General features: G+C 42.4%; 1 protein-coding gene across 2 annotated transcripts in view; it reads left to right on the top strand.

The window, feature by feature from the left end:
• Positions 1-21,999, top strand: part of LOC115474009 — a 143,014-nt gene that overhangs the window by 99,322 nt on the left and 21,693 nt on the right. For both annotated transcript variants that reach the window (XM_030209278.1, XM_030209277.1), the window contains 3 exons: positions 10,196-10,309; positions 13,669-14,349; positions 18,933-19,106. In XM_030209278.1, the coding sequence (XP_030065138.1) occupies positions 10,196-10,309; positions 13,669-14,349; positions 18,933-19,106 (969 nt within the window). The remainder of the gene's footprint in view (positions 1-10,195; positions 10,310-13,668; positions 14,350-18,932; positions 19,107-21,999) is intronic.

Genomic DNA, 21,999 nt, shown 5'->3' with positions numbered 1-21,999 from the left:
TTTCTTTGTGAGTGAGGGCTTAGGTTTTGAACTGAATACGAAAAGGAATAGGGAGCCAATGTTGGATAAGAAGAAAGGGTAATACAGTTCAATCTAGTAGCACTGGTAAGAATCTGAGCAGCTGTGTTTTGAATTGTCTGTAGATGATAAATGAAATATTGTGGAAGATGAGTAAATTGTGTTAAGAAGTCTAGACTTGATATATGACGAGTGTAGAGGAGTATCATTAGTGATGAAGTATCAAGATAAGATGTGATGCTTTTAAATTGACAAAGGGATAGAAAACAGAGTAGAAATGTGTTAGGTAAATGAGAGTTCTTGGTCTAGATCAGGATGACTCCTAGATACGTAAAGTGGAATACATGGAACAGTACAATTTGGAAATGTACGGGAGAGTGATGGGGAAGAGAGGGTGCTGGTTATTCAGCTTGCATTGGTCTTTACAGGGTTGAGGAGAAGATAGCCTTGGCCTCTATTGAGTAATATTTAAACTGACAACTATGTTAAGGTTAGTCAGGTCTGGATTTATTGAGTTAGTTTCATAAAACGGGAGTATATCATCAGTGTATAAAAGTCGTGAATACTAGTTGTTAATGTTATGTCAATGTTCTGTCAATTGTGACTTTAACTTTCTAGAAGTCTGTCTCATATACATCAAGGGCGTTGAATTAAATACACCACATGCGTTGACTCACAGGAAGAGTTTTGATGTAACATATGTTTTTCCCATTGTGCAGCCCCTCACATCTTTAGTCAAAGTAAACAATGACCACAGTTCTTATGACCACTCACCTAGTATCCAGTTCATTTTTAGTAGAAGCTGGCCAACATCTGGAGACATAGGATGTCTTTTAGATTAAAATTCTTGCTGTAAGCCACTGTGGATTATCTGGATGCAAAACATGAATGGACACATAACACATTCTAGCATCTCCTCACAATCTTAGCAATTTTCTCACACCCCAGCACTTCAGATTTTATAGGATCATTCTTATATGACAACAGTTGCCCTCTGGGATTATTTTAAAAAAAAATTTTTCTTGCATTTTTAACAATCCTGAGACCTGATTCACAAATTGAGAACCTCTGGACCGGGTGCCTCCTGGACCTAGAAGACCCAAGCCTAGGACCTATAAGCCTCTACCATGGGACCCATGAGCCAAAGACCTGCTCTGGTACCCCCAAGTCAAAAGACTCTGTATCTTTAACCACCTGCCCACCCTACAGTCTCCCCTGATGGTTATCCCATACTTCACTATCCAGTTAAATGTTTGCCTTCTCATTTTCAAAATGGTGCCAGTTATGAAAAGGACTGCTCAGAGCAGATGAATAGAAGAGGAGGTGATATTCAAATTGATAGGGACAGATGAGGTGACCATCAGAGGAGGGCCAGTAGGCTGGGTGGAGGGATAGACTTGAAGGTAGATTGGATGGGGGATAGTAAGGATAGTAGTGAGTACATACAATTTGGGCTTTCTGGCCATAAAGCAGAGTGACGAGGGGGTCCTGGGCTGAAACAACAAGCTTCCAAATGCTTTAAATTTAAAAAGTAGGCTTGCTTTTCTGATGTAGGCTATGAAAACTGTAAGGCTGTTAGCTATTCTGCATTCTGTTTTAGAGTCTTTAATCTAATTTTTCAATTTGTATTTTGTATTTCTTATGTTTTCATTACTTTTTATTAGGGCTGCACTTTAATCTCAGTTAACTCTGTGGTTAATACATTAAATCATTAATTGCGATTAAAAAAAAAACAAGACGCGTTGCGGTGTCTCCTGTCCCCTCCAAGCACCTGTCCTGCTCTTTTCCACTCCCAATCCCTGTCCTCAGTGCAATCCGACATCTTTTTCCTTATCCACAGTTTAACATCACCTACCCCCCAACTACGGGCTGCTTTAAAGGTGGTCTTTTATTGATCCTTGCCAATGGCACTATTGCACATGTGCTGTCTGCTGTCTGGCCTGAAGCTTCCCTGTGTCCAGTACAGCCCAAGCAGAAACAAGAAGTGATGTCACAAGAGGTGGGATAAGCCAGAGGGAAAGCTTCGGAGTAGGTCACATGCAGCATGTGTGCAACGCTGCCACTCCCAGGACCAGCAGAACACCACTTGGGTATTGAGAGAGGGGGTATATGCTGAATCTTGGGTGAGGGAAGAAGTGCATGCTGCAGACCCTGAAGCAGAACTTGAAGGGTCCCCGATGGAAGCTATGACTTACATGGTGAGCTTCAGAAGCCACGAGAAGAGCTTTGTGCTACTCATGGGGGTGAAGGGGAGAGGACAGAGAGAGAGATAATGGACTGGGGGGAAAAGAGATGGAGGGAAGGTTGAAAAAAAGGGAGAGATGTTGGATTTGGGGGTGAGACAGAGGGAGATTCAGTCCTTTAGGGAGGGGTGAGATTTGATATACCGCCTTTCTGTGGTTAAAATCAAAGCGATTTACATATTATATACAGGTTCTTATTTTGTACCTGGGGCAATGGAGGGCTAAGTGACTTGCCTAGAGTCACAAGGATCTGCAGTGGGAAATAAATAAAAGAGTGGAACCTCGATATGACGCAACATCATTGCATTATAGTGGGGTTAATAGAACATGAACACAATTGAACCAAAAACTGATCTGTTGGAAAAGACTTGTTTGCTAAAAACCAAAACAGCATTCACACAATTGTGTGCATTATGGCTGAACTACTGAATTTACAACGTTAATGGAGCATACAATAATGTAGTAGTGCAGGAACTTATCTAGCATGGTCTGTTTTCTTAAGGCAATCTATTAGGTTCTTGCAAAATCAAGAATATTTTGTAGCTGTAAAATTTTGATGCTGTCCACATCCTGGATTTCTAACCATCTCAGACTTGCTTCAAGATGTTCTATAGCCTTTGACACTTTTGGTGGAGGAGCAGGAGGAACATTGTCATCATCTTCCTTATCATTAGCGTTGTCTTCTGATGGTGTGGCTGTGACCTTTCGCTGAACATTTACACAATTTCTTCAGTCACTTGCTCGTAAGTGGGGCACTCATCAGTTGAAACCCAGTTCAGGATATCATTATACACGTGTTTCAAATTTTTTTAATGCCTCTTCAGCTAACTATATGTCCTCTGGACAAAAGCCAAAATAAGCTTCCTCGTGGGCATCTTCCTCATCAATTGTCAGTGAAGGGAATACCAGTCCAAACCCCTTCATCCCTCATTGCTCAATGCAAGTTGCTGAGATAACATCCCAAGCCTTTCCACTGAGGTGGCAAACTTCTTTCAGGTTGAGTGGTGCCTATGGCAGTGTTATCTAGCACCATCCTCTTTTAATCAATTCACATTGGTAGTTTGTTTTAAACACTGAAATAATGCCTTCGTCCAGGGGTTAGATCTCTGAAGTTGTATTCTTTGGTGGATACCATCATGGCTCACAAGCTCTTCTGCTGGAAGGTGTGCAGGACAGTTATCCAGAAGAAGTATGGCCTTTTTCACTTAGGTTTATGTAAATGAGCTGTAACAGGTGGAAAAAGGATTTATGAAACCAATCTGTAAAGATGGAAAGTTCATTCAAGCATTCTTGCTGTTTGTATAGTGAAAAGGCAAACATTTCATATTTACATGGTGAAAATACCTGTGTGATTTGAACTTCCCAATCATGAGTGGCTTTACTTTGCCAGATTTATTCACACAAAAAAAAGAATGGTCACTCTGTCCTTCCTTTGTTTAAAGCCTTCCCATTTGTGTACATCATCCTTGGCTGCTAGTGTATGATCAGGTAACATTTTGAAACACAGTCCTGTTTCATCACAATTGTACACTTGATCCTCATTGTACCCTCCTTCTTCCAGCAGTTTTTAACCTTTTAGTGTCCAATGTTCCCATCAATCTGTTCCCATATGGCTTATTACAGGAACATTGTAAAGGTAGTTCTCTTGGTTAAGAATGTGCTGCATCCTTGTCAGCTAGATGGAGCTCCCCTGAGACGAGGACTTGACGATGGCATACCTTCTTAAATCTGTCAAGCCATCCATTGCTGGCTTTGAATGTAGACTCTTGGCCATTTAGCTGTCGGTCAAATTTTTTTCGCTTGCCCTTTCGTGATGGGGCCAGAAATAAGGACTCCTTGGATTGAGCTTAGATGAACCATTGATATAGCGCTGAATCCAAGTTTTCATGACTAGCCACTTTAAATTTTTTTCCTCTGTGATCCAGCTTCCTCTTCTAAAATACAGAGCAAACTTCTCAGCTTTTCTTCTTTTTTTCTCAACCCTCTTAGAATAGAAACATTGATGTCCAGCTCTCTGGCCAGCTGAGTTTGTTTCTTACTTGTTAAAGTTTTGTAAGTAGTAAAAGACTTCCACTTACAAGATGGTTTCTCCATGGGAGCAGCCTTCAGTCACGTAGACAGAGCTCACCTGAAGTTGTTTTCACACCGCCACTGAGAGCAGCCTTGTAGACGGAGCGTACCCAAAGTTGATTTCACACGCAGTCTTCAGCCACTTAGATGGAGCTTACCCAAAGTTGATTTCACACGCAGCCTTCAGCTGCGTAGACAGAGCTCACCTAAAGTTGTTTTACAACGGGGTAGGAGTAGGGATGTGGGATGGACCCACCCCACCCCGGCATAGCTAGACATTGACTGACGTGTTTTTCATTCAGGCACGGAGGGCGTAGACAGACATCGGCTGGAGTGTTTTTCATACAGGCACAGGGAGTGGGCCCCACCCTTGTGTAACTAGACATTGCTAACAGAGAATCTGTATGTAAAAAATTGGAATCCAAGAAAGTTACAGGGCAGTCTATCTGCAAGATCCAAGATGGCAGCAAAAAAAGCAGACAGGATGCGAAAGAATGTGCAGAATAAATTTAATCAACAAACAATGCCCGACACAGGCTGTGTTTCGCCATCTCATGGGCTGCGTCAGGGGCTATAAATAAATATAAATATATGCATATCAGTAATACATATGTATTAATAAATAAAAACATATGCAAAATATTAAAAACATATTACAAAAAACCATGACATATAGAAATAAAAAGCAAATTAAAAATGTATATGTATATCCACATATGCAAATATTAATAAAAATTCTGAAAATATATCAAAAATTCTTGATGAGGATATACATATACGTTTTTAATTTGCCTTTTATTTCTGTATGTCATGGTTTTGATATTAATACATTTTGCACATGTTTTTATTTGTGTGTGTGTGTGTATATATATATATATATATATATATATATATATATACACACACACACACACACACACACACACACACACACACATAATATATCATTGGTATGCATATGCTTATGTTTATAGCCCCTGACACAGCCCGTGAGTGGGCAAAATATGGCCTGTGTCAGTGTTGGTTGATTAAATGTATTCTACACATTCTTTTGTGACCTCTCTGCTTTTTTGTTTAAAAAAAAGGGGGGGGGGGGGGGAATCAAAACATGATTGCGTCCTGTGTGGATTTATGTTACTGTGGGGTGTGTTATATGAAAGTTCCACTGTATCTTTAATTATGTGATTAATCGTGATTACAAATTTTAATAGAAATGCAGCCCTACTTTTTATTCTTTAATTTTTTTGTAGGGCTTAATTTTGATTAAAGGGGTATGTTTACTAAGGCACGCTAACATTTTTAACGCGCATTTAAAGTTACGGTGTGTTAAACGCTAATGCACCAATTCATTCCTATAGGTGTGTTAGCGTTTCATGCGCATTAAAAATGCTAACACGCCTATAGCATGCCTTTTGTAAACACAGGTCAAAATTTGTAATTGTGATTAATCACGCAATTGAAGGTATGTTTTTTTTCCCCCACTGCAGCTCTTTGCGACTAGGGTTGAGTGACTTGCCCAGAGTCACAAGGACCTGCAGTGAAAAAAAAAAATAACATGCCTTTAATCATTTAATTTAATCAAATGCAGCCCTATCAAAAACAGTAGTAAAGTTAGGACACTTTTTTAACTTTATTGTTGTTTGTAATGCACTACCTTAAGTAGCATATTTTTGCTCTAGTTTTTATCATGGATTTTGCTTTTATACAGATTTTTTTTCAAATGCACTTGATATACTGCAGGGGGCTTGTAAAAGCATCTATGCAGTTTGCACCGTAAAAATAAAAAGGAAAAATGGGAAAGGGAAGAAAGAGGATAGAATGGGGGGAAAATATAGCATATCATTAGCCTACTGCTTTCAACGTTAATGCTTTTTTTTTTTTTTTACTGCATAGCTAATTAAAGAGTTCACTGAAAATCTGCGCACATTTTAACTCACGTTTTATTAGACTGGGGCCAAAATGGAGTAGTGTAGAATAAAATGGCACACATTTCTTTTTCCTTATTGTCCATGCCAGAGCAGTCCAGACTTGTGGGTTATACCCCCTGCCAACAGATGGAGACAGAAAACAAAAAGCTCAGAGCTGACTTCATTCTCCTTATGGGGAGCAGTTCTGCAGGTGGCCTCGGCCATCACAGATGGTGCAGATTTTATATATTTTAATTTCTTATATACCATATACAAGCCCAAAAGCTATCGAAGCAGTGTATATTCAAAATCAGTACATGTTTTTCTGTCTCTGGAAGGCTCACATTCTGAGTTTGTAATTGAGGCAGTGGATGGTTAAGTGACTTGCCCAAGATCACAATATGTGGCCCAGTATAGCGGCTTTGATGCCATGGTCTAGATGGGTGAGCCCTTGGAACGCTGCCAGGCAACTGCCGTCCTCTCAATGTGGAGGTCAGAAAGGTTCCGACTGATGGCAGGCAAGTCACCCCTGGAAGAGAGGAGGCCAACAGGTGGCTCTGAAAAGAGCCCTTGGGAGAGGGCCTGGCAGACCAGGACCTGGGGTTGGACACAGGAGAGCTGAGACAGGAACGCTCAGGCAGGGCTAAGCCTGGACTGAGACAGGAAGGCTGAGACAGGAACACCATAAGGTGATTTATTGTGAAGGCAGCATGCACAAGGAAATGGCTGCTTTAAATGGGCCCGGGGGCCTGACCTCATCAAGTCGCACCTGTTCTCTCGCTGTGGCTCCAATAAAAGACGTTCTGGTGCGTGTGCTCTTAAGGAACCCAGCAGCTACCAATGTGGATGGCTTGGAGAGGACGCTGCAGCCCCGGCCTTGTCACAGACCTGACCCCAACTCCCTGCTGAGGACCGCAGTTGGGTCGGGGCACAACCTGGGACCATGACATATGGTTAGACTGCTCTGGAGATGGCTGTAAGTCTGTATTCCTGATAGACCGTTTACTGAGTTTGGGCTACAGTCCTTTGAGGCTTATTTCCCTCTCCTTTAGGGAATCAACACAGTTGGGGATCTGAGTTCCAACACCAGTGAGTCCAGAACCCCCCTTGGTGGGTCCAAGAACAGGAGCTACTGACAGCACACACTTCCTTTATTCTTAACAGGGCGGTATCCTTTTTCCCAGTCGGCCCCTCTTGGTGCTTTGTCTGATTTGGGACTCAGGGAGTTTAATGTTCTCACATTCCCCCCCTTCCTCCCAGTTGTTTTTAGTATGCCTGCAAAAGGAGGTGGTACACCACAGGTAAGTCATGGCAGTTCAGCATGTCAGCTGGTGTATTTGGCCTGGCTTGGGAGCAAACGGGTACAATTTGGGGAGGTTTAGCACCCAGTCAAAAACAAAAACTGGAGATGTTTCCCAGTCTGAGCTGTGGCCAGTGCAGTGAACATGCAATAAGACCTAGTCAACACTCCTGTTTTGGTGGAATCGGTATCCATTTTGCTGCCACTTCACACCCAAAATATACGTCAAATATGCCAGGCTCTTTGCTTCCCTCTTTCCTTTTTGATAGAAGACTGAGAGGTTCTGTGGGGGTTACATATTTAACCTTGGGCACAGCAGAGTCTGAGCAGCTCCAGGTCTCTACTGAATTCATATTTCAGTAAGTGACCTCACAGGCATGTCAGAGCTCCTGCACCCTTTCCCAGATAGGGGAGCAATGGCGGGAACAGCCCACAGAGCTGGCGCTCAGCTTCCTTTAAGGCCAGGTTAGGATTGAGATGTATGAGTATTGCTGCAGCTTGAAGGGTAGGATAAATGGCACAAATTTGTTTTGCAAAATTTTTCTTTAGCTAAAAATGGCTAGGGTAACGAAGAACATAATGAGATTTGTACAGTGTAATGGTGATCCCCATGAAGTGGTTTACAGGTAACACTGTGTGAAAATGCTGAGTCATACATTCCAGTCTATGATGTTTTGTCTAATTTCTGAAAATACAAGTTTTGCTATGATGTTTTATTAATCACTCCTTTTTACAGGAGAAACTGATTGACCCCAGGCTTTTCAAAGGTAAACTGAGTTTTGCCTCCTTTTCCCAATGGAAACAGTTTCTGAACTTTTTTTTTTAAAGGTTTGTTACTCAGAGCCCCCCCCCCCCCCCCCCCCAAACTGAACTATCTTGACAGAATATAGTGAATCTTTCACATCAGTTCAGAAGGAATAGGTAAAACTCCATCTCATAAGGATATAATGAGTGGAGTGGACTGGTTTAACTCACACCTTACAAATAGGTAGTTCAAGGCGAGTTGCATTCAGGTACAGTAAGTATTTCCCTGTCCTTGGAAGGTTTGCAATCTAAATTTGTACCTGAGGCAATGAAGGATTAAGGGAGCAACAGTGGGATTTATATCCTGGCTACTATGCTTCTCAATCTGCTGAGCTTAACTATTAAGCTACTCCTCCAGTTTCAAAAATGATAAGATATGATTGATTTATTATTTTTGTAGTTAGTGTTTTTATAGAATAATAGATCAATAGGGGACCCTGGCTAGATGTGCAAAAATGTAGTTCTCACTCCTAATTGGCCCTGTATCACACTCAAAGAATAGTTAAGTTCTGGAACTCGCTGCTGGAGAATGTGATAAGGTTAGCTTATCTGGGTTTTAACAATATTTGGACAGGTTGCTGGAGGAAAAGTCCATAGTCTGTTACTGAGATGGACATAGAGGAAGCCACCGCTTGCCCTGGGATTAGTAACATAAAATGTTGCTACTAATTGGGTTTCTGCCAGGTATTTGTGACCTGGATTGGCCACTGTTAGAAGTAGGATACTGGGCTATATGGACTATTGGTCTGACCTAATATGGCTATTCTTATGTTCTTATAGGATATTAAACATAAGTCAGGGTGTCACCCCAGGTTCAGCATTTCCCTAAACTGTGACTGCTAGAAACTGGAAAGATATGATGGTAGATGGATGTCCCTTCACATACCCTATCAGTTGTCTACTTTCTCTAAGCACCCACTGATTGACATTGTTGGAGACCAGATACTGGACTAAACAGACTTATGGGTCACCCATCTTGACAGTTTTTATTAAGGGTGGGAAGGGTATCAGAATTTGAGTTTAGTAGATAGATGATAATCCATTTCGCAGCAACTCACTTGTTTCATGATCATACATTTGCATTCAATTTCATATGTGTTATCCTGCAAAAATATCCATAATGCTAATTGTTTTTACCAAAGTACCAAACTCTCTGGCACACATTACCCAAGTATGTCAGACACTGAAGTCGATAATATATTGTTTAGAAGTTTACTTAGGGGCCCTTTTACTAAGCTGCATAAGCATCTACTCGCGCCCAACGCACACCATAATGGAGTTACCGCATGGCTCTTGTGGTAATTTCATTTTTGGCATGCGTCCGATACATGCATCCGAAAAATCATTTTTATTTTCGGATGTGCGTATCAGACAAGCGCCAAGTGGCACTTGACACGCATAGGTCATTACCGCCCGGTTACTGCGTGAGCCTTTACCGCAAGATCAATGGCTGGCGGTAAGGTCTCAGACCCAAAATAGACGCATGGCAATTTTGATTTTGCCGCATGTCCATTTTCGGCAAAAATGTTTAAAAGACCTTTTTTACAGGCGCGCTGAAAAATGGATCGTCATGCGCCCAAAACCTGCGCCTAGACTACTGCAAGCCATTTTTCAGTGCACCTTAGTAAAAGGACCCCTTAAAGTCTACTTCTTTAGATCTGTGTTAAGCTAATATGGAAAGAATTTTTTTTTAATAATTGTATTCTTGTATTAATATTAATTGTCTTGTAATTCTTCTTAATTTGTTATGTAATCCGCATTGAACCTGAGCTGTCTTGGGAAAATGTGGAGTAGAAATTATAAATAAATAAATAAAACTTTAAAAAAAAATCTTTCTGTTGGTTCTAATACAGATAATGAAAACATCACGTCTAACTTTTTAGAAAGAATTAAAGAAGAGGAAGCTCCATTTTTCATAGGATACCCTGAATTTGAAAAGAGAAGAAATTTTAACAGCCCAACAATAAGTGAGTACAAAACTGTTAAAAGAACATTCAGTCCTTCTACAAAGTTACTGCTCTTTCAGGGCTAGCATTATAGCTACAGTTGAAAAGTAATGGTACTGTTTATTCAAAACATTCATAGATAAGAATTCCAGGGTGTGACAGGATGAATAAAAAAGGCAAAGAAATGATCAATTAGACTAGAGGATTGCAGGTTCAAATCCTGATATCCCCAGCTAGAAAGATCTGCAGTTAAACTTCAGAGTTTCATCACACACTTGTAGCCAAATCTCTGTACCGATGATACCATTGGATGCTAAGGGTCAAAGTTTTGTTCCTGGCATGGCTCTAAGATAATGTTGATCAACCGTGGCACTTGAAGGTTTCCAAAAGCTCTGGTTGGGAGCTTCTTAACAAGGAATGTCCATCCTTTGGCTAGCTTATAAGACCACTTCTAATTGTAAAGAACAAAACTACAATTTGAGGAAGCCAACGTCTTAAACATATGTGGTCACCTATTAAATTTTTTTGAATTTTTGAATTTTTGTTAATACAGCATATAGCATTTATCTTCTCTTCCATCCATGGATGGATGAGAAGGTAAGTGCTATATGCTGTAATAACAAAAATTGAAAAATAAAAAAAAATGTAATAATTAAATTAGCATTAAAACACAATTTTGTAAAACGGAGGTTTTTTAGACAATGAAGAATTGAGTCCTGTGAGTCGTGAAAAGCACATTAATAATGACCGGGGACATACCTAGGCTTTTTCCTCCATCAGTAAATACAATTAGATATTACCACTATTAGCTTATAAGACCACCCTTGGAGGTACAGAGTTGACCAGCCTAACTGTAAGATGAAGCAGTTTAAGACGTCTCAGGACACAGCTAAAAAAACAGAAAGCGAGGTGTCTTGGTGAAAAGTCTCACTCTTCGCTGGACCATTGTCATTTGTCATTACCAACAGAACCAACAAGCAGATGATCAAAAACCCTGCGCTGTTCCAAACAGTGCTCTAAAAATAGCGTTGGAACAGCATGGGGCATTATTGGACCTGTGATCAGAGTTAATGACATGCAAATATAAGCACGCAGTTATCTCTGATCATGGAGTAGAAGTGCGGGAGGATTGTGCCTGAGCATGCGCTCAGGCACAATCCTCCCGCATTTGTTTGACAAGTCTGGGCTGTCACCCAGACCTGTGAAACACAGGGGCTAGAGGTTCATGGGACCACCAGACCCCAACTGCCCCTGCCCCAAGCAAGGCAAAACGGGGGCTGGAGGTCCAGCGGACCTCCGGTCCCCCCGACACAAGTTCAGGGAGGGCTGGAGATGTGGGTCTCCAGCCCCCCGTTACCACCCCCCCCCCCCCCCCCCAGGATTTCTAACAAGTCCCTGGTGGCCCAGTGAGTGACCGACGACCCCGCCCCCCCCCCCAGCGACAGGGGGCTGGAGGTCTGCCGGACCTCCAGCCCCCTGTCACTGGGGGGGGGGGGGGGGGGGGGGGGGGGGGTCGTCGGTTCCTGGGGGGGGAGGGTTGCTTTGTTGGGGGGAATGGGAGCCTGCTAGCATGCAAATGCATGCTGGACAGGGCTCACCATTCCTCCCCAAAGGTCTGCAAACCCTAACGCCAGCTTGGAGCTGGCGTAGGGTTTGCCGCAACCAGCGAGCCAGTCTTTGGCGTACTAGTCGCTGATCATTGGGGATGAATAGGTTTTGCATGCTAGTTGTGTTCAGAGCCTGTGAGTGCGCTGTTTCACGCGCTCAGAGACTCTGATCATGGGGCAGTAGCAAACACAGGTGCTAGTATGGCGCTAATAACCTCTGGCGTCTGCATTTGCTTCTGATCATCTGTATTCAAGTGTACTAATTACAGACAAAGAGAAGTATGTGAAAACTTCTAGTGAAACTTGGTTTTCTATATCAGAAAGTTCTGTGTCAGGAGAGAACTGTTTTCCACAGAACCCATGACAGAAGCACTAAGGCAGGGAACAGACAACTGCCACGGAGAGTATAGGTCACTGACAGGCATCCCCAGTTTCTCTGCTTTCTCATTACCATATAACTTTGTGTGATTATGCACTTAGGAACAGTGGCGTAGGAAGGGGGGGCGGTGGGGCGGTCCGCCCCGGGTGCACGCCGCTGGGGGGTGTCGGCGCCTCGCTCGTTCCTTGCTCTCTCTGCCACAGAACAGGTTACTTCCTGTTCCGGGGCAGAGCGAGCAAGGAACCAGCGAGGCGCCGACACCCCCCTAGTGGCGTGCTCTCGGCGGATTGGCCCGCCCACCCGCCCCTCACCGTCTTCCAGGTATGTTTTCGCGGGGGGGGGGGGGGTGTTGCGCTACAGAGGGGGGAGGGTGCGTCGCACTGCACCCGGGGGGGGGTGCGCAGCGGCGACCCGCCCCGGGTGTCAGCTGCCCTCGCGACGCCACTGCTTAGGAATAATTAGTTTTTGCTATGATTATAATGGACTGTGAAATAAAAGGTGAAAGCTTCATTTGAAGCCATCTGTTTGTGGAAATGGCCTGTGCCGTCCTGGCCTTTCATCATAAAACGCCTGGAGTGTTAAACTAATCAAATTGCTTAATAGACTAACATGCATTTCTGCTTCTTTGTTACCTCAGCATTGTATGGGACTATAACAGTGTTGGACCATCCTATTGTAGGCAGAAAGTCATTATTTTGTTAACAAAGTTAAGTCAAATATACAGTATTTACTAATGACACATTCTCAGGTATTTCAGCATGTATTATGAAAATGTATTATGAAAATTGGGCCTGAAAGTGTCACGTGTGTAGTATTACACTATATTAATATAGAATGCAGCATGAAAAGGGCTTTCATTGCACTATAAAACTGCAATGGCACTTGACACTATATCCAGTTCACTGTGAAGCTGGCATTATATCACTAATGCATCTGTGCTGTTTGCACATAGACTACTCTTAAGAGTGACATTTTATTTTGCTTATAATATCAATTTGCAATGGTGGTCTTGCTCACAGATAACCATAGTGCACCATATTGGAGGCTGAAAGTTGAACTTTGACCTTGCCATGCCTGAGATATGTATGTCTTTGGCAGCCTTGTATATTCCCCATTTTTGGACAGTGCAGACATATATTTAATATGTGTGATTTCCTGTTTGAAATCCATTCTCTCTCTTCACTCTTGACATTATGCACCAGTTGCATGGAGAAATCAAGTTCAGTGAATCAGTTTGCATTTTAGCAGAAATTTGTAGAAATTTTGCACAGTGGAAAAAGCATGTTCATTCCTGTGCTGCTAACCCCATGATATGCACTCAAGCTAGATCATAAATGCTTGTCCTTTATACAGCATGTACAACTGATAATCATTCAACACAGTCCTTGTTTAAGCCTCCCTTAGGGGCCCTCCATTCAGAACCAGCAATGGCAACACCATGGCTATCCATCAAAAGAAGGTCCGACGCATCTCTTCGCCTCTAAGGCACCGCAGCAGACACCGGAGTCATCTTTCTTCAACAGACCTGCGGCCTCTAGCTCCAATACTTTTTAAGGCATCGACTAGCTTGGACTCTCGCTCCAGGTCCCTCATCAACAACCAAGAACTTACAGTCCCATCTGGTCTCCGGTCACGCACTTCTTCCACTCAGGACAGCCGGGAAACAGGACTGCCCTTAGGCCAGGCAAAGCGCAGCCGCAGATTCAGGAAGCCCAATTTTACCATGACAGAGCTGGAGATCTTGGTGCAAGAAGTTCTCTGCCAGCACGAACAGCTATATGGCAGCCAGTCCCGCCAAACCACCCCAGATCGTCGGAAACAGCTGTGGCTCCATATCCAGCAGGCTGTCAACAAGGAGGGTGTGGCACTGCGGGAGATTGAGGATGTCAAACACAAGTGGAGGGACCTCAGGATGCAGACTAGCAAGAAGATGGCGGAGGCCAGGAAGAATGTGTCTGGCAGTGGTGACATGTCACCTGTCGAGCAGCATCTCACCCCATTGGAACAGAAGATAGCTACCGTCATCCCACAGATCTCCGTGCAGGGTGTTCGGCAAGGAGGCGTTTCCCGGCCAGGTAGGAAACAGTCAATTCTGCTCATATAGCCACAAGCACTATATTATAGGGGTTCTTCTCTGACAGAGGGGTGCTACCAGTTTCTGGATCCCTCCCCTACATTACAAAGCACTCAGGCTATCCTCTTGTTGGCTGGGAATACTACACAACACTGTTTACATAAACAACACATATTGTTATATTATATCCTATGGTATTATCCTTGAATAATTTTTTTCACCATAGAGTTTCAAGGACCTGATTTTTGAAATGTAGAATTTATTTTCCTTGTTTGATCTGCTGCATGATTGTGCTACCAGCCTGTCCTTTCCTCCCTGTTCTCTCACACAGTATGTACTCCGACTCAAATATTTTTTTTGGTCCTTTTAATAAATCTGTTATATTGGAGTACCTAGGCATTCACCAGTACTCAGGAAATGGGATTTTCTAAGCTTCAGTGTATCGCACCTTAGATAAATGACTAGAATACAACTAAGATTACGTACAGTAGTTTGGCAGATTCTTTCTCCCAAGTGCCAGGAAGCACTGTAGTCTATTTTTTACAGTGAAAACTGACACACACTTTCCTTTACTATAGGTAGATGTTTCTTTGTGGTACCAGATACATTTCAAATACAGTACAAACCTCATTTAATCTCCCTCAAGCCAGTTTGAAATGCCACAAAGTAAGTGTTTTTGAAAAACCTTTTGTTCTGTGGTGATTATGTTCATCTAGTAAATAGTATCTCAGCCTTAACAGACTGGTGACACTCAAAGAGAATGCATTTCAAACTTATTTGAGGGAAAGTTCATGGAAACAGTATTGTAAATGTAAATAATATTGGCAAAGGGAATTAGAGCAGTTACCACTCTTAGAGGATTCTGAAAGACTGAACGTGTAGATATTTATTGCAGCTTTACAAAAGAGGGTTTCAACTCGTGTTTGGTGGTGGGCAGGGGTATTAGGGTTTGTGTGTTAATGGGTTTGGAAAGTTGTCAGGGCTTGTGTATATCTGAGGGTAGGAGGAAGTAACATAGAGGCATATTTTCAAAGCACTTTGGGAGGCTAAGTTCCATAGGTTTCTGTGGAACTTTGGGAGGCTAAGTGCTTTGAAAATGAGCCTGATAATGTCTTCCTCAGTGATTGTCTGTCTTTATGGGGTAGATGAGCATATAAATTTCCCACACTTAAACCAACAGCAGCCCTTTTAACCCTGTTACTACTACTTCCTTCAATATTTGTCCAAGGTATCTTTAAATTCTCTTACAATGCTGTCCCCACCGTCTCTGCTGTTGGGTTATTTCAGACTTTATGTTCCTTTTTTGTTTTTACCAATTCCCTATTTTAATCCAGCACCAAGGCCCCTCCCATTGTCCTACCACCAAGCTTTGTTATAATCCAGACAACCAACAAAGTAGCTTTTATTTGATTTATTTACTTTATCACAATGAGGCATTAAAGCGGTTTACAATAAATGTTATATTAAAAACAATTCAATACCTTACCTAAAAAAAAAAATTGCATGTGTAGATTTTTAACGCACTAATACAAAAAAAAAAAAACAGCCCAAAATCAATCAGATGCACAAATCTGAGCCATAGCTCTGTTTAAAATGCCAAGTTTTCAAGGCTTTTCAAAACAGCAAATATTTGGGAGTACTCTGCAAATCAATTGGAAGTTTGTTCTACAAAAAAAAGGGCCAGTGTCTAATGTAGCATCTCCCACAACATGCTTGTGAATTGTAAGATTATAATCGTGGCTGCTTCATGCAGGTTACTCCCATACTGCCAGTGTCTCCCCACTGGTTATGGTCTTTCTCTATTCTAACCCACTAAATTTTCTTCTTCCCATTACCCTCAACCTGCCCTTACCATTGTACTTTCTATATATTCCAAGCATACTTCAGTTCTGTCACTCCCCACTGGTTATGGTCTTTCTCCATTCTAGCCCACTAAATTTTCTTCTTCCCATTACCCTCAACCTGCCCTTACCATTGTACTTTCTATATATTCCAAGCATACTTCAGTTCTGTCACTGTTTTGATTGCTTCTTCCTTTGCAGACAGACTATTCCAAGTATTTACTCCCCCCCCCCCCCCCCCCCCCCCCCCCCCCGGGTAAAGAAATTGTTTCCCCTGCTGCCTCTGAACCTTTTACACTGCAACTTCAAACCACTTTTCTGTGTAAAATTTCACCTTTCTGTCTTTACTGTAGTTCACCAATTAAAGGAATGAAAACAAATGAAACCAAGGGTTATAAGGTGTAAATGTCCAAAACATGCCTTGGAAGTTTACTAGAACCCAGTAGAAATGTTCTACATTTTTAATATTCAGCAAAATAAAGGTAAAAGTTGAAAAAGGTGTGCTCATAGATAATGGTCTAACTATGCCATGAAGCAAATGTATCAACTTTCTAATCATAATATTGTTAAAACAAAACACCAAAAACCTTTTTCTGAAAAATAGCTGGCCAAAAAAAAAAATGAATTTGCTTGAAAAACTTGCTCAAAGTAACTGAAGTTCTTTCCTTTGCCCACCTCCTCCTTTAACCTATAGCATCTGCCCTACCCTCTCCTTTTACGTATTAGAGGTGTGCACGGGGACATGATCTGGTCCTCAACCCACCTGTTCCCAGTCACTTATTTTCTGACCCCACTCCATTCCCATCTGTACCCCCATCGGTTTGGTATCATACCCACAGTTTTCTTTCCTATCCTTGTAACCAATTCGCATTTAAGAGATTTTGTAAACTGAAACAAAATGCTTCCTATAACTTGTTAAAATTTAACAGTAGGCATTACTTTGTTAAATATGCAAAAAAAAAAATTTTTTTTTTTTTAGCAGAGATGTTGGTGTTTCAAGTTTTCGAGTTGAGGTGTGCATGGGTACATAATCTGGCCCCCATCCCCTCCTGTCTCTGTTCACTTATGATCCATCCTCGCAGTAATAATGACAGTTTTGTCTCCAACACTGCAGATTCCTGCAGATTTCCGTGGGTTTCCCGTTTTCCCCACACATCTCTACTTTCTTTTCCCCAGCAACTACATTTTGAGGGTCTTGAGCCTACAGTTGTGTTGCAGGTGCTGTGTTATTTCAGTAATACATTTTGAACTGCCTCCATTCACTCAATATCTTTGCCAAGATGTGGGCAAGTATAAGGGATCTGAAGGTGATAAAAGGTGGGAGATGGGAAGGGGTTTTGAGATTTTATTTGTGTTTGATAGTGTGAAAAGATGTCAAAGTTTGTTTGAGGTTAAGTATAGATGTCTGGGTAGAAAGAGGTATTATGTGTGTTTCGGGTGGGTGGATACAAGGGTCATAAGAGTTTGTATTTCTGAGGATGGAAAGGGGGATCAGAATTTATGTGCTCCAGAGAATGCTCAGGGATGTTTGTTTGAGGGGGAGAAAGTGGGAAGAAATGTTTGAATTTGTGTGTAGGAAGAGATATCATGGTTTGGATGTGTTTGAGGAATGTAAAGGCATTGGGTGTTTGGGTATGTCAGTGAGGGCTCTGCTGCTTCTTAATGTCAAGCACTATGACAGAGATTACTAGCTATTTGAGCTTAAAGGGAGACACCTGAGATTTGTATTTGCATCAGTATTCATAAGGATATCTTATTCAGGTGTGACTAATTCAACCATCTGAATATCACTCAGGGTATCAGTCAACATTCTAGAAGAAGCATGTTTTCATATAAAAAAGGAATATATTATTGTAGAAAATGCTTCATTAAAACCGATCTTCATTTATTTATTATAAAGGCTTTATATTTTGAAATATAAGAGGAGTGTATGTCTCCCTTTGTGGGGTTCATGACATTCATTTCTTATGGCCCATGCTGGAGTAGGGTTACTGTATGAATTTAGCTTTTCATGGTCCATCTCAAGGCCTTTTTCCCTCCCCTGCCCTGCTCCATCTCATCTGAGATATGGAAAATGTGTCTCTTACCAACCCTTCAACCACTTTCTAACTCTTCCAGTCTGTTCATTACCCTTGGAAGTACAGTCCCAGGCAGGGGAGTGGATGAAGAAATGGGCAGAGCTAGTCTCCCTCTCTCAAGTCCAGGGGTGGATGGGCTGCTGCTTCTCTCATACTTAAGATCTAGAGGTGGTGCTGAGCTGCAGGTTTCCATTTCTTCCCTGTTATCCTCTCTTTTTCCTTTCTTTGGCTCTTCCCCCCCCCCCCCCCCCCCCCCATTTTGCTGCCTTCGTATTTTCCTCCATTCTTCTCTTGATCAGGGTTCCACTGAGAGCAGCTGTGGAACAGAAAGTGCTTTACTTTTTGTTTTTCCTTACTCTTACTCCAAAGCCATACACCAATCAACTAAGAGAGAAAGCAGGAGCAGAAAAGATAATTCCTTTTCTTCCTGTCCTCCTCCCTGGTCAGTCTCCTCAGTGCTGGCACTTCTGTTAAGCAACCTCTGCCTTAGAGGCACAGTACAGAAGCACTGGGAATCCAGAGGTTTATAGGCTTGATATGGAGTCCTGGAGATGGCTGACTAAAATCCAAGGACTCTGGCTCCAATCCAGAAAGGTGGCAAGGGAACCTTAGGTTTATGTCTTGTTTCATGGACTTTTTCTTATCGCCCTGCATCTTTGGAACAGGATCATCATGCACCAATCTGGGTCTGAGCACACTGTGCCCACCAGGAACAGAGACAGACACAAGCCTACAGGAGGATGTAACAACCGGAACACTGCAAGAGCAAGAGCCCACGTCCCTCCAGGCCACACTGCAAGCTGTCCGCTGCTTCGTCCCTGATGCCAGCAGTGATAGTGGTAAGTGCCTGCAGCAGAAATGCACTGTACACAAGAAATGGTGAACCGGGTTTAGCGGATTCAGTCTCAATGGTGATGAGTAATGAGGAGAGATTTCCACATCTTGTGAGCTGGATTTAGGTTTTAGATTTTAGCCCTCCTTTTCCAAATTGAAGTTTACAGTGTGTTATATTCAGAATCACAAGTTATTTCCTTGTCCAAGTGGGCTCACAGTCTACATTGTACCTGAGGCAGTGAAAGGTGAATTGACATACCCACAGTCATTAATTAGTTCAAACCTGTTTTTCTGTTCACTATTCTACTCCTCCACTCTGCTAATTCTGAAAGACCTGGTCTGTATCAAGATAGCAGTGAAAATAATTGTAGAGGCATTTATAAAGTACATGCATGCTTTTATCATACATAGTTTCCACTAATTTTCAAAAGAGAAACAAAATGGGCAGTTTCTGTTTTAAATATTAGTATGTTTGTATGTTAAAAGTGTGTTTTGCACCTGCTTGTTTGTGTGGACTGCTGAGCAGGGAGAAATAAAATGCCATGTATGTACGCTGTTTTTCTCCTCTGTCCTTCTCACAGTCCAGTTAAAACTGCACCCTGGAAGACCATATGTATTTTTTGCTGGACTGAGGGCAGTTGTCAGACGCAAAAACGTAACCCAGGGTATGTCACTTTGAAAATTGCCTCTGATGAAGTATAACCATTCTGTACTGTGCCAGTCTGGAACTGTCAAGTATTTTTCATCATGCTGCAGTGGGAAGTCTGTGAACGCTCACAGCAGCACTACCATGGGCATAATTTCATAATTGTATGCAGACAGAGTAACATAGTAAGTGATGGCAGATAAAGACCTCAACGGTCCATCCAGTCCGCCCAAATGTCACTCTCATTATCAATTCATGATTAAATCAACAATGAATATGATTTAAAATACTTGATCATGGTCTTCCTTTGGTGTTTCTGGGATATAGACCATAGAAGTCCACCTGGCCTTACCTTACGTTCCAAATACTGGAGTTGCTGACGAAGCCCACTCCAGCCTATCTGTCTTGTCTTTGCAGGACACAGACTGTAAAAGTCTGCCCAGCGCTAGCCCTTTCCAGCCCATTCTAAACCATATTGCCTTATATGGGACATAGACTGTACAAGTCTGCCTGGCACCGACCCTAGATCATCACATCCGGAGTCACCATCCAAGGGTCACTCGACACATCTACATACATGCAGTCATTTAAGTTTTCAAAATGAAAGTATATACCAACTTTCACTGTATTTATTTTTTATTTATTAGGATTTATTTACCACCTTTTTGAAGGAATTCACTCAAGGTGGTGTACAGTAAGAATGGATCAAACATGAGCAATAGGCAATTACAGCAGTAAAAATATTCAACTAACAGTACAAAGTATGGCATGGTATACTACTTGCAATGACAACATAATACGTAATAGAACATTATAATTGGTAGTGAAGGGTAAGGCAAAGTTGTAACATATAGATGGGTAAGAAAGCAGGAAGAATTTTGTACTTTTAACAACGGATGCAGAAAAGGCCTTCGACCGGGTCGAGTGGCATTACCTATGGGAGGTGTTGGAATTTATGGGGTTCGGCCCAGGGGTATTGACATGGCTCAAGGGGTTATATGCAACACCAAAAGCTTGTATAAAAGTTAATGGGGGATACTCTGATCAGTTTAGGATACAGCGGGGCACGCGGCAGGGATGTCCCCTGTCGCCCTTGCTCTTTGCCTTGGCAATTGAGCCGCTAGCACAGAGAATTCGGGAGACGGTCAGTATTGAGGGGATTAGGGTGGGCGATCAAGAGCATAAAGTGGCGTTATTTGCAGATGATATTCTGTTTTATGTAAGTCGCCCGGAGGAGACTCTACACTCTATCTGTACGGAGCTTAGAGCGTTTGGAGCCATATCTGGCTTCAAAGTCAACTATGATAAGTCTGAGGTGCTGGGCATTACGGGTCCCACTTTGGATATGAGTAACCTGGTAACCAGATTCTCTTTTAAGCATGCCAGGGAGAGCTTTCGATATCTTGGGGTAAGGCTGCCGCGGAACCTTGCACAGGTATATGGGATTAACTATGTCCCCTTGATTAGAGAGCTAAGAGCAGATTTAAGTAGATGGAAAAATGGGTTACTCTCATGGTGGGGAAGAATAGCGGTTATCAAGATGAACCTCCTCCCTAGGTTGCTATTCCTCTTCCAGACGTTGCCAGTGGAAGTACCCTGGGGTACCCTGAACAAATTACAGGCGGATATGTCTAAATTCGCCTGGGGAGAGAAAAGGGCAAGGTTATCAAAGCGAATTATGTGGAGTGGGGTGGAGGTAGGAGGGAGGGGGATGCCCAACATTACATGGTACTATCAAGCGGCACAACTGAAGCAGGTGGCGGAATGGAGTAAGGGGGAAGGGGCACCAGTAGCAGTGTTAGAACAACTACTGGAAACTAGGTGTAATCTGGAAAGGGGTCTGTGGGGATCTGGAAGGATGAGCACCCCACGTAGGGAAACTGACAATCCATTTATAGGGCACTTGTTACACACATGGGATGTGCTGAAACGCAAATTTAAAAAGGGAGTTAAAACCTCAACATTGGCTCATATTATTCATGAGGTAGAGTTCCCAGGTGGAGAAGAGGGGGGTACGTTTCATGAATGGTATAGAAAGGGCTTGCGGAGATTTCGAGATTTGATGTCAGAGGGTACAATAAGGACATTTGAGACACTAAGGAGGAAGTTCGACCTGCGGGAGTCTGACAATTATGCATATTTGCAAGTCAAACATTATATGAGTAAACAGGGGTGGTTACATGCGGACCCGAGGGAAAAGGAGCCCCTAGAAAATATATGGGTTACACTGGAGGGGGGGAGGAGAGGCATAT

The sequence above is a fragment of the Microcaecilia unicolor genome, chromosome 7 (genome assembly GCF_901765095.1).
Source record: "Microcaecilia unicolor chromosome 7, aMicUni1.1, whole genome shotgun sequence".
In the NCBI taxonomy this organism is placed as follows: Eukaryota; Metazoa; Chordata; class Amphibia; order Gymnophiona; family Siphonopidae; genus Microcaecilia; species Microcaecilia unicolor.
Note: the sequence above shows the minus strand (reverse complement) of the source record. Positions and strands in the feature narration are given on the sequence as shown.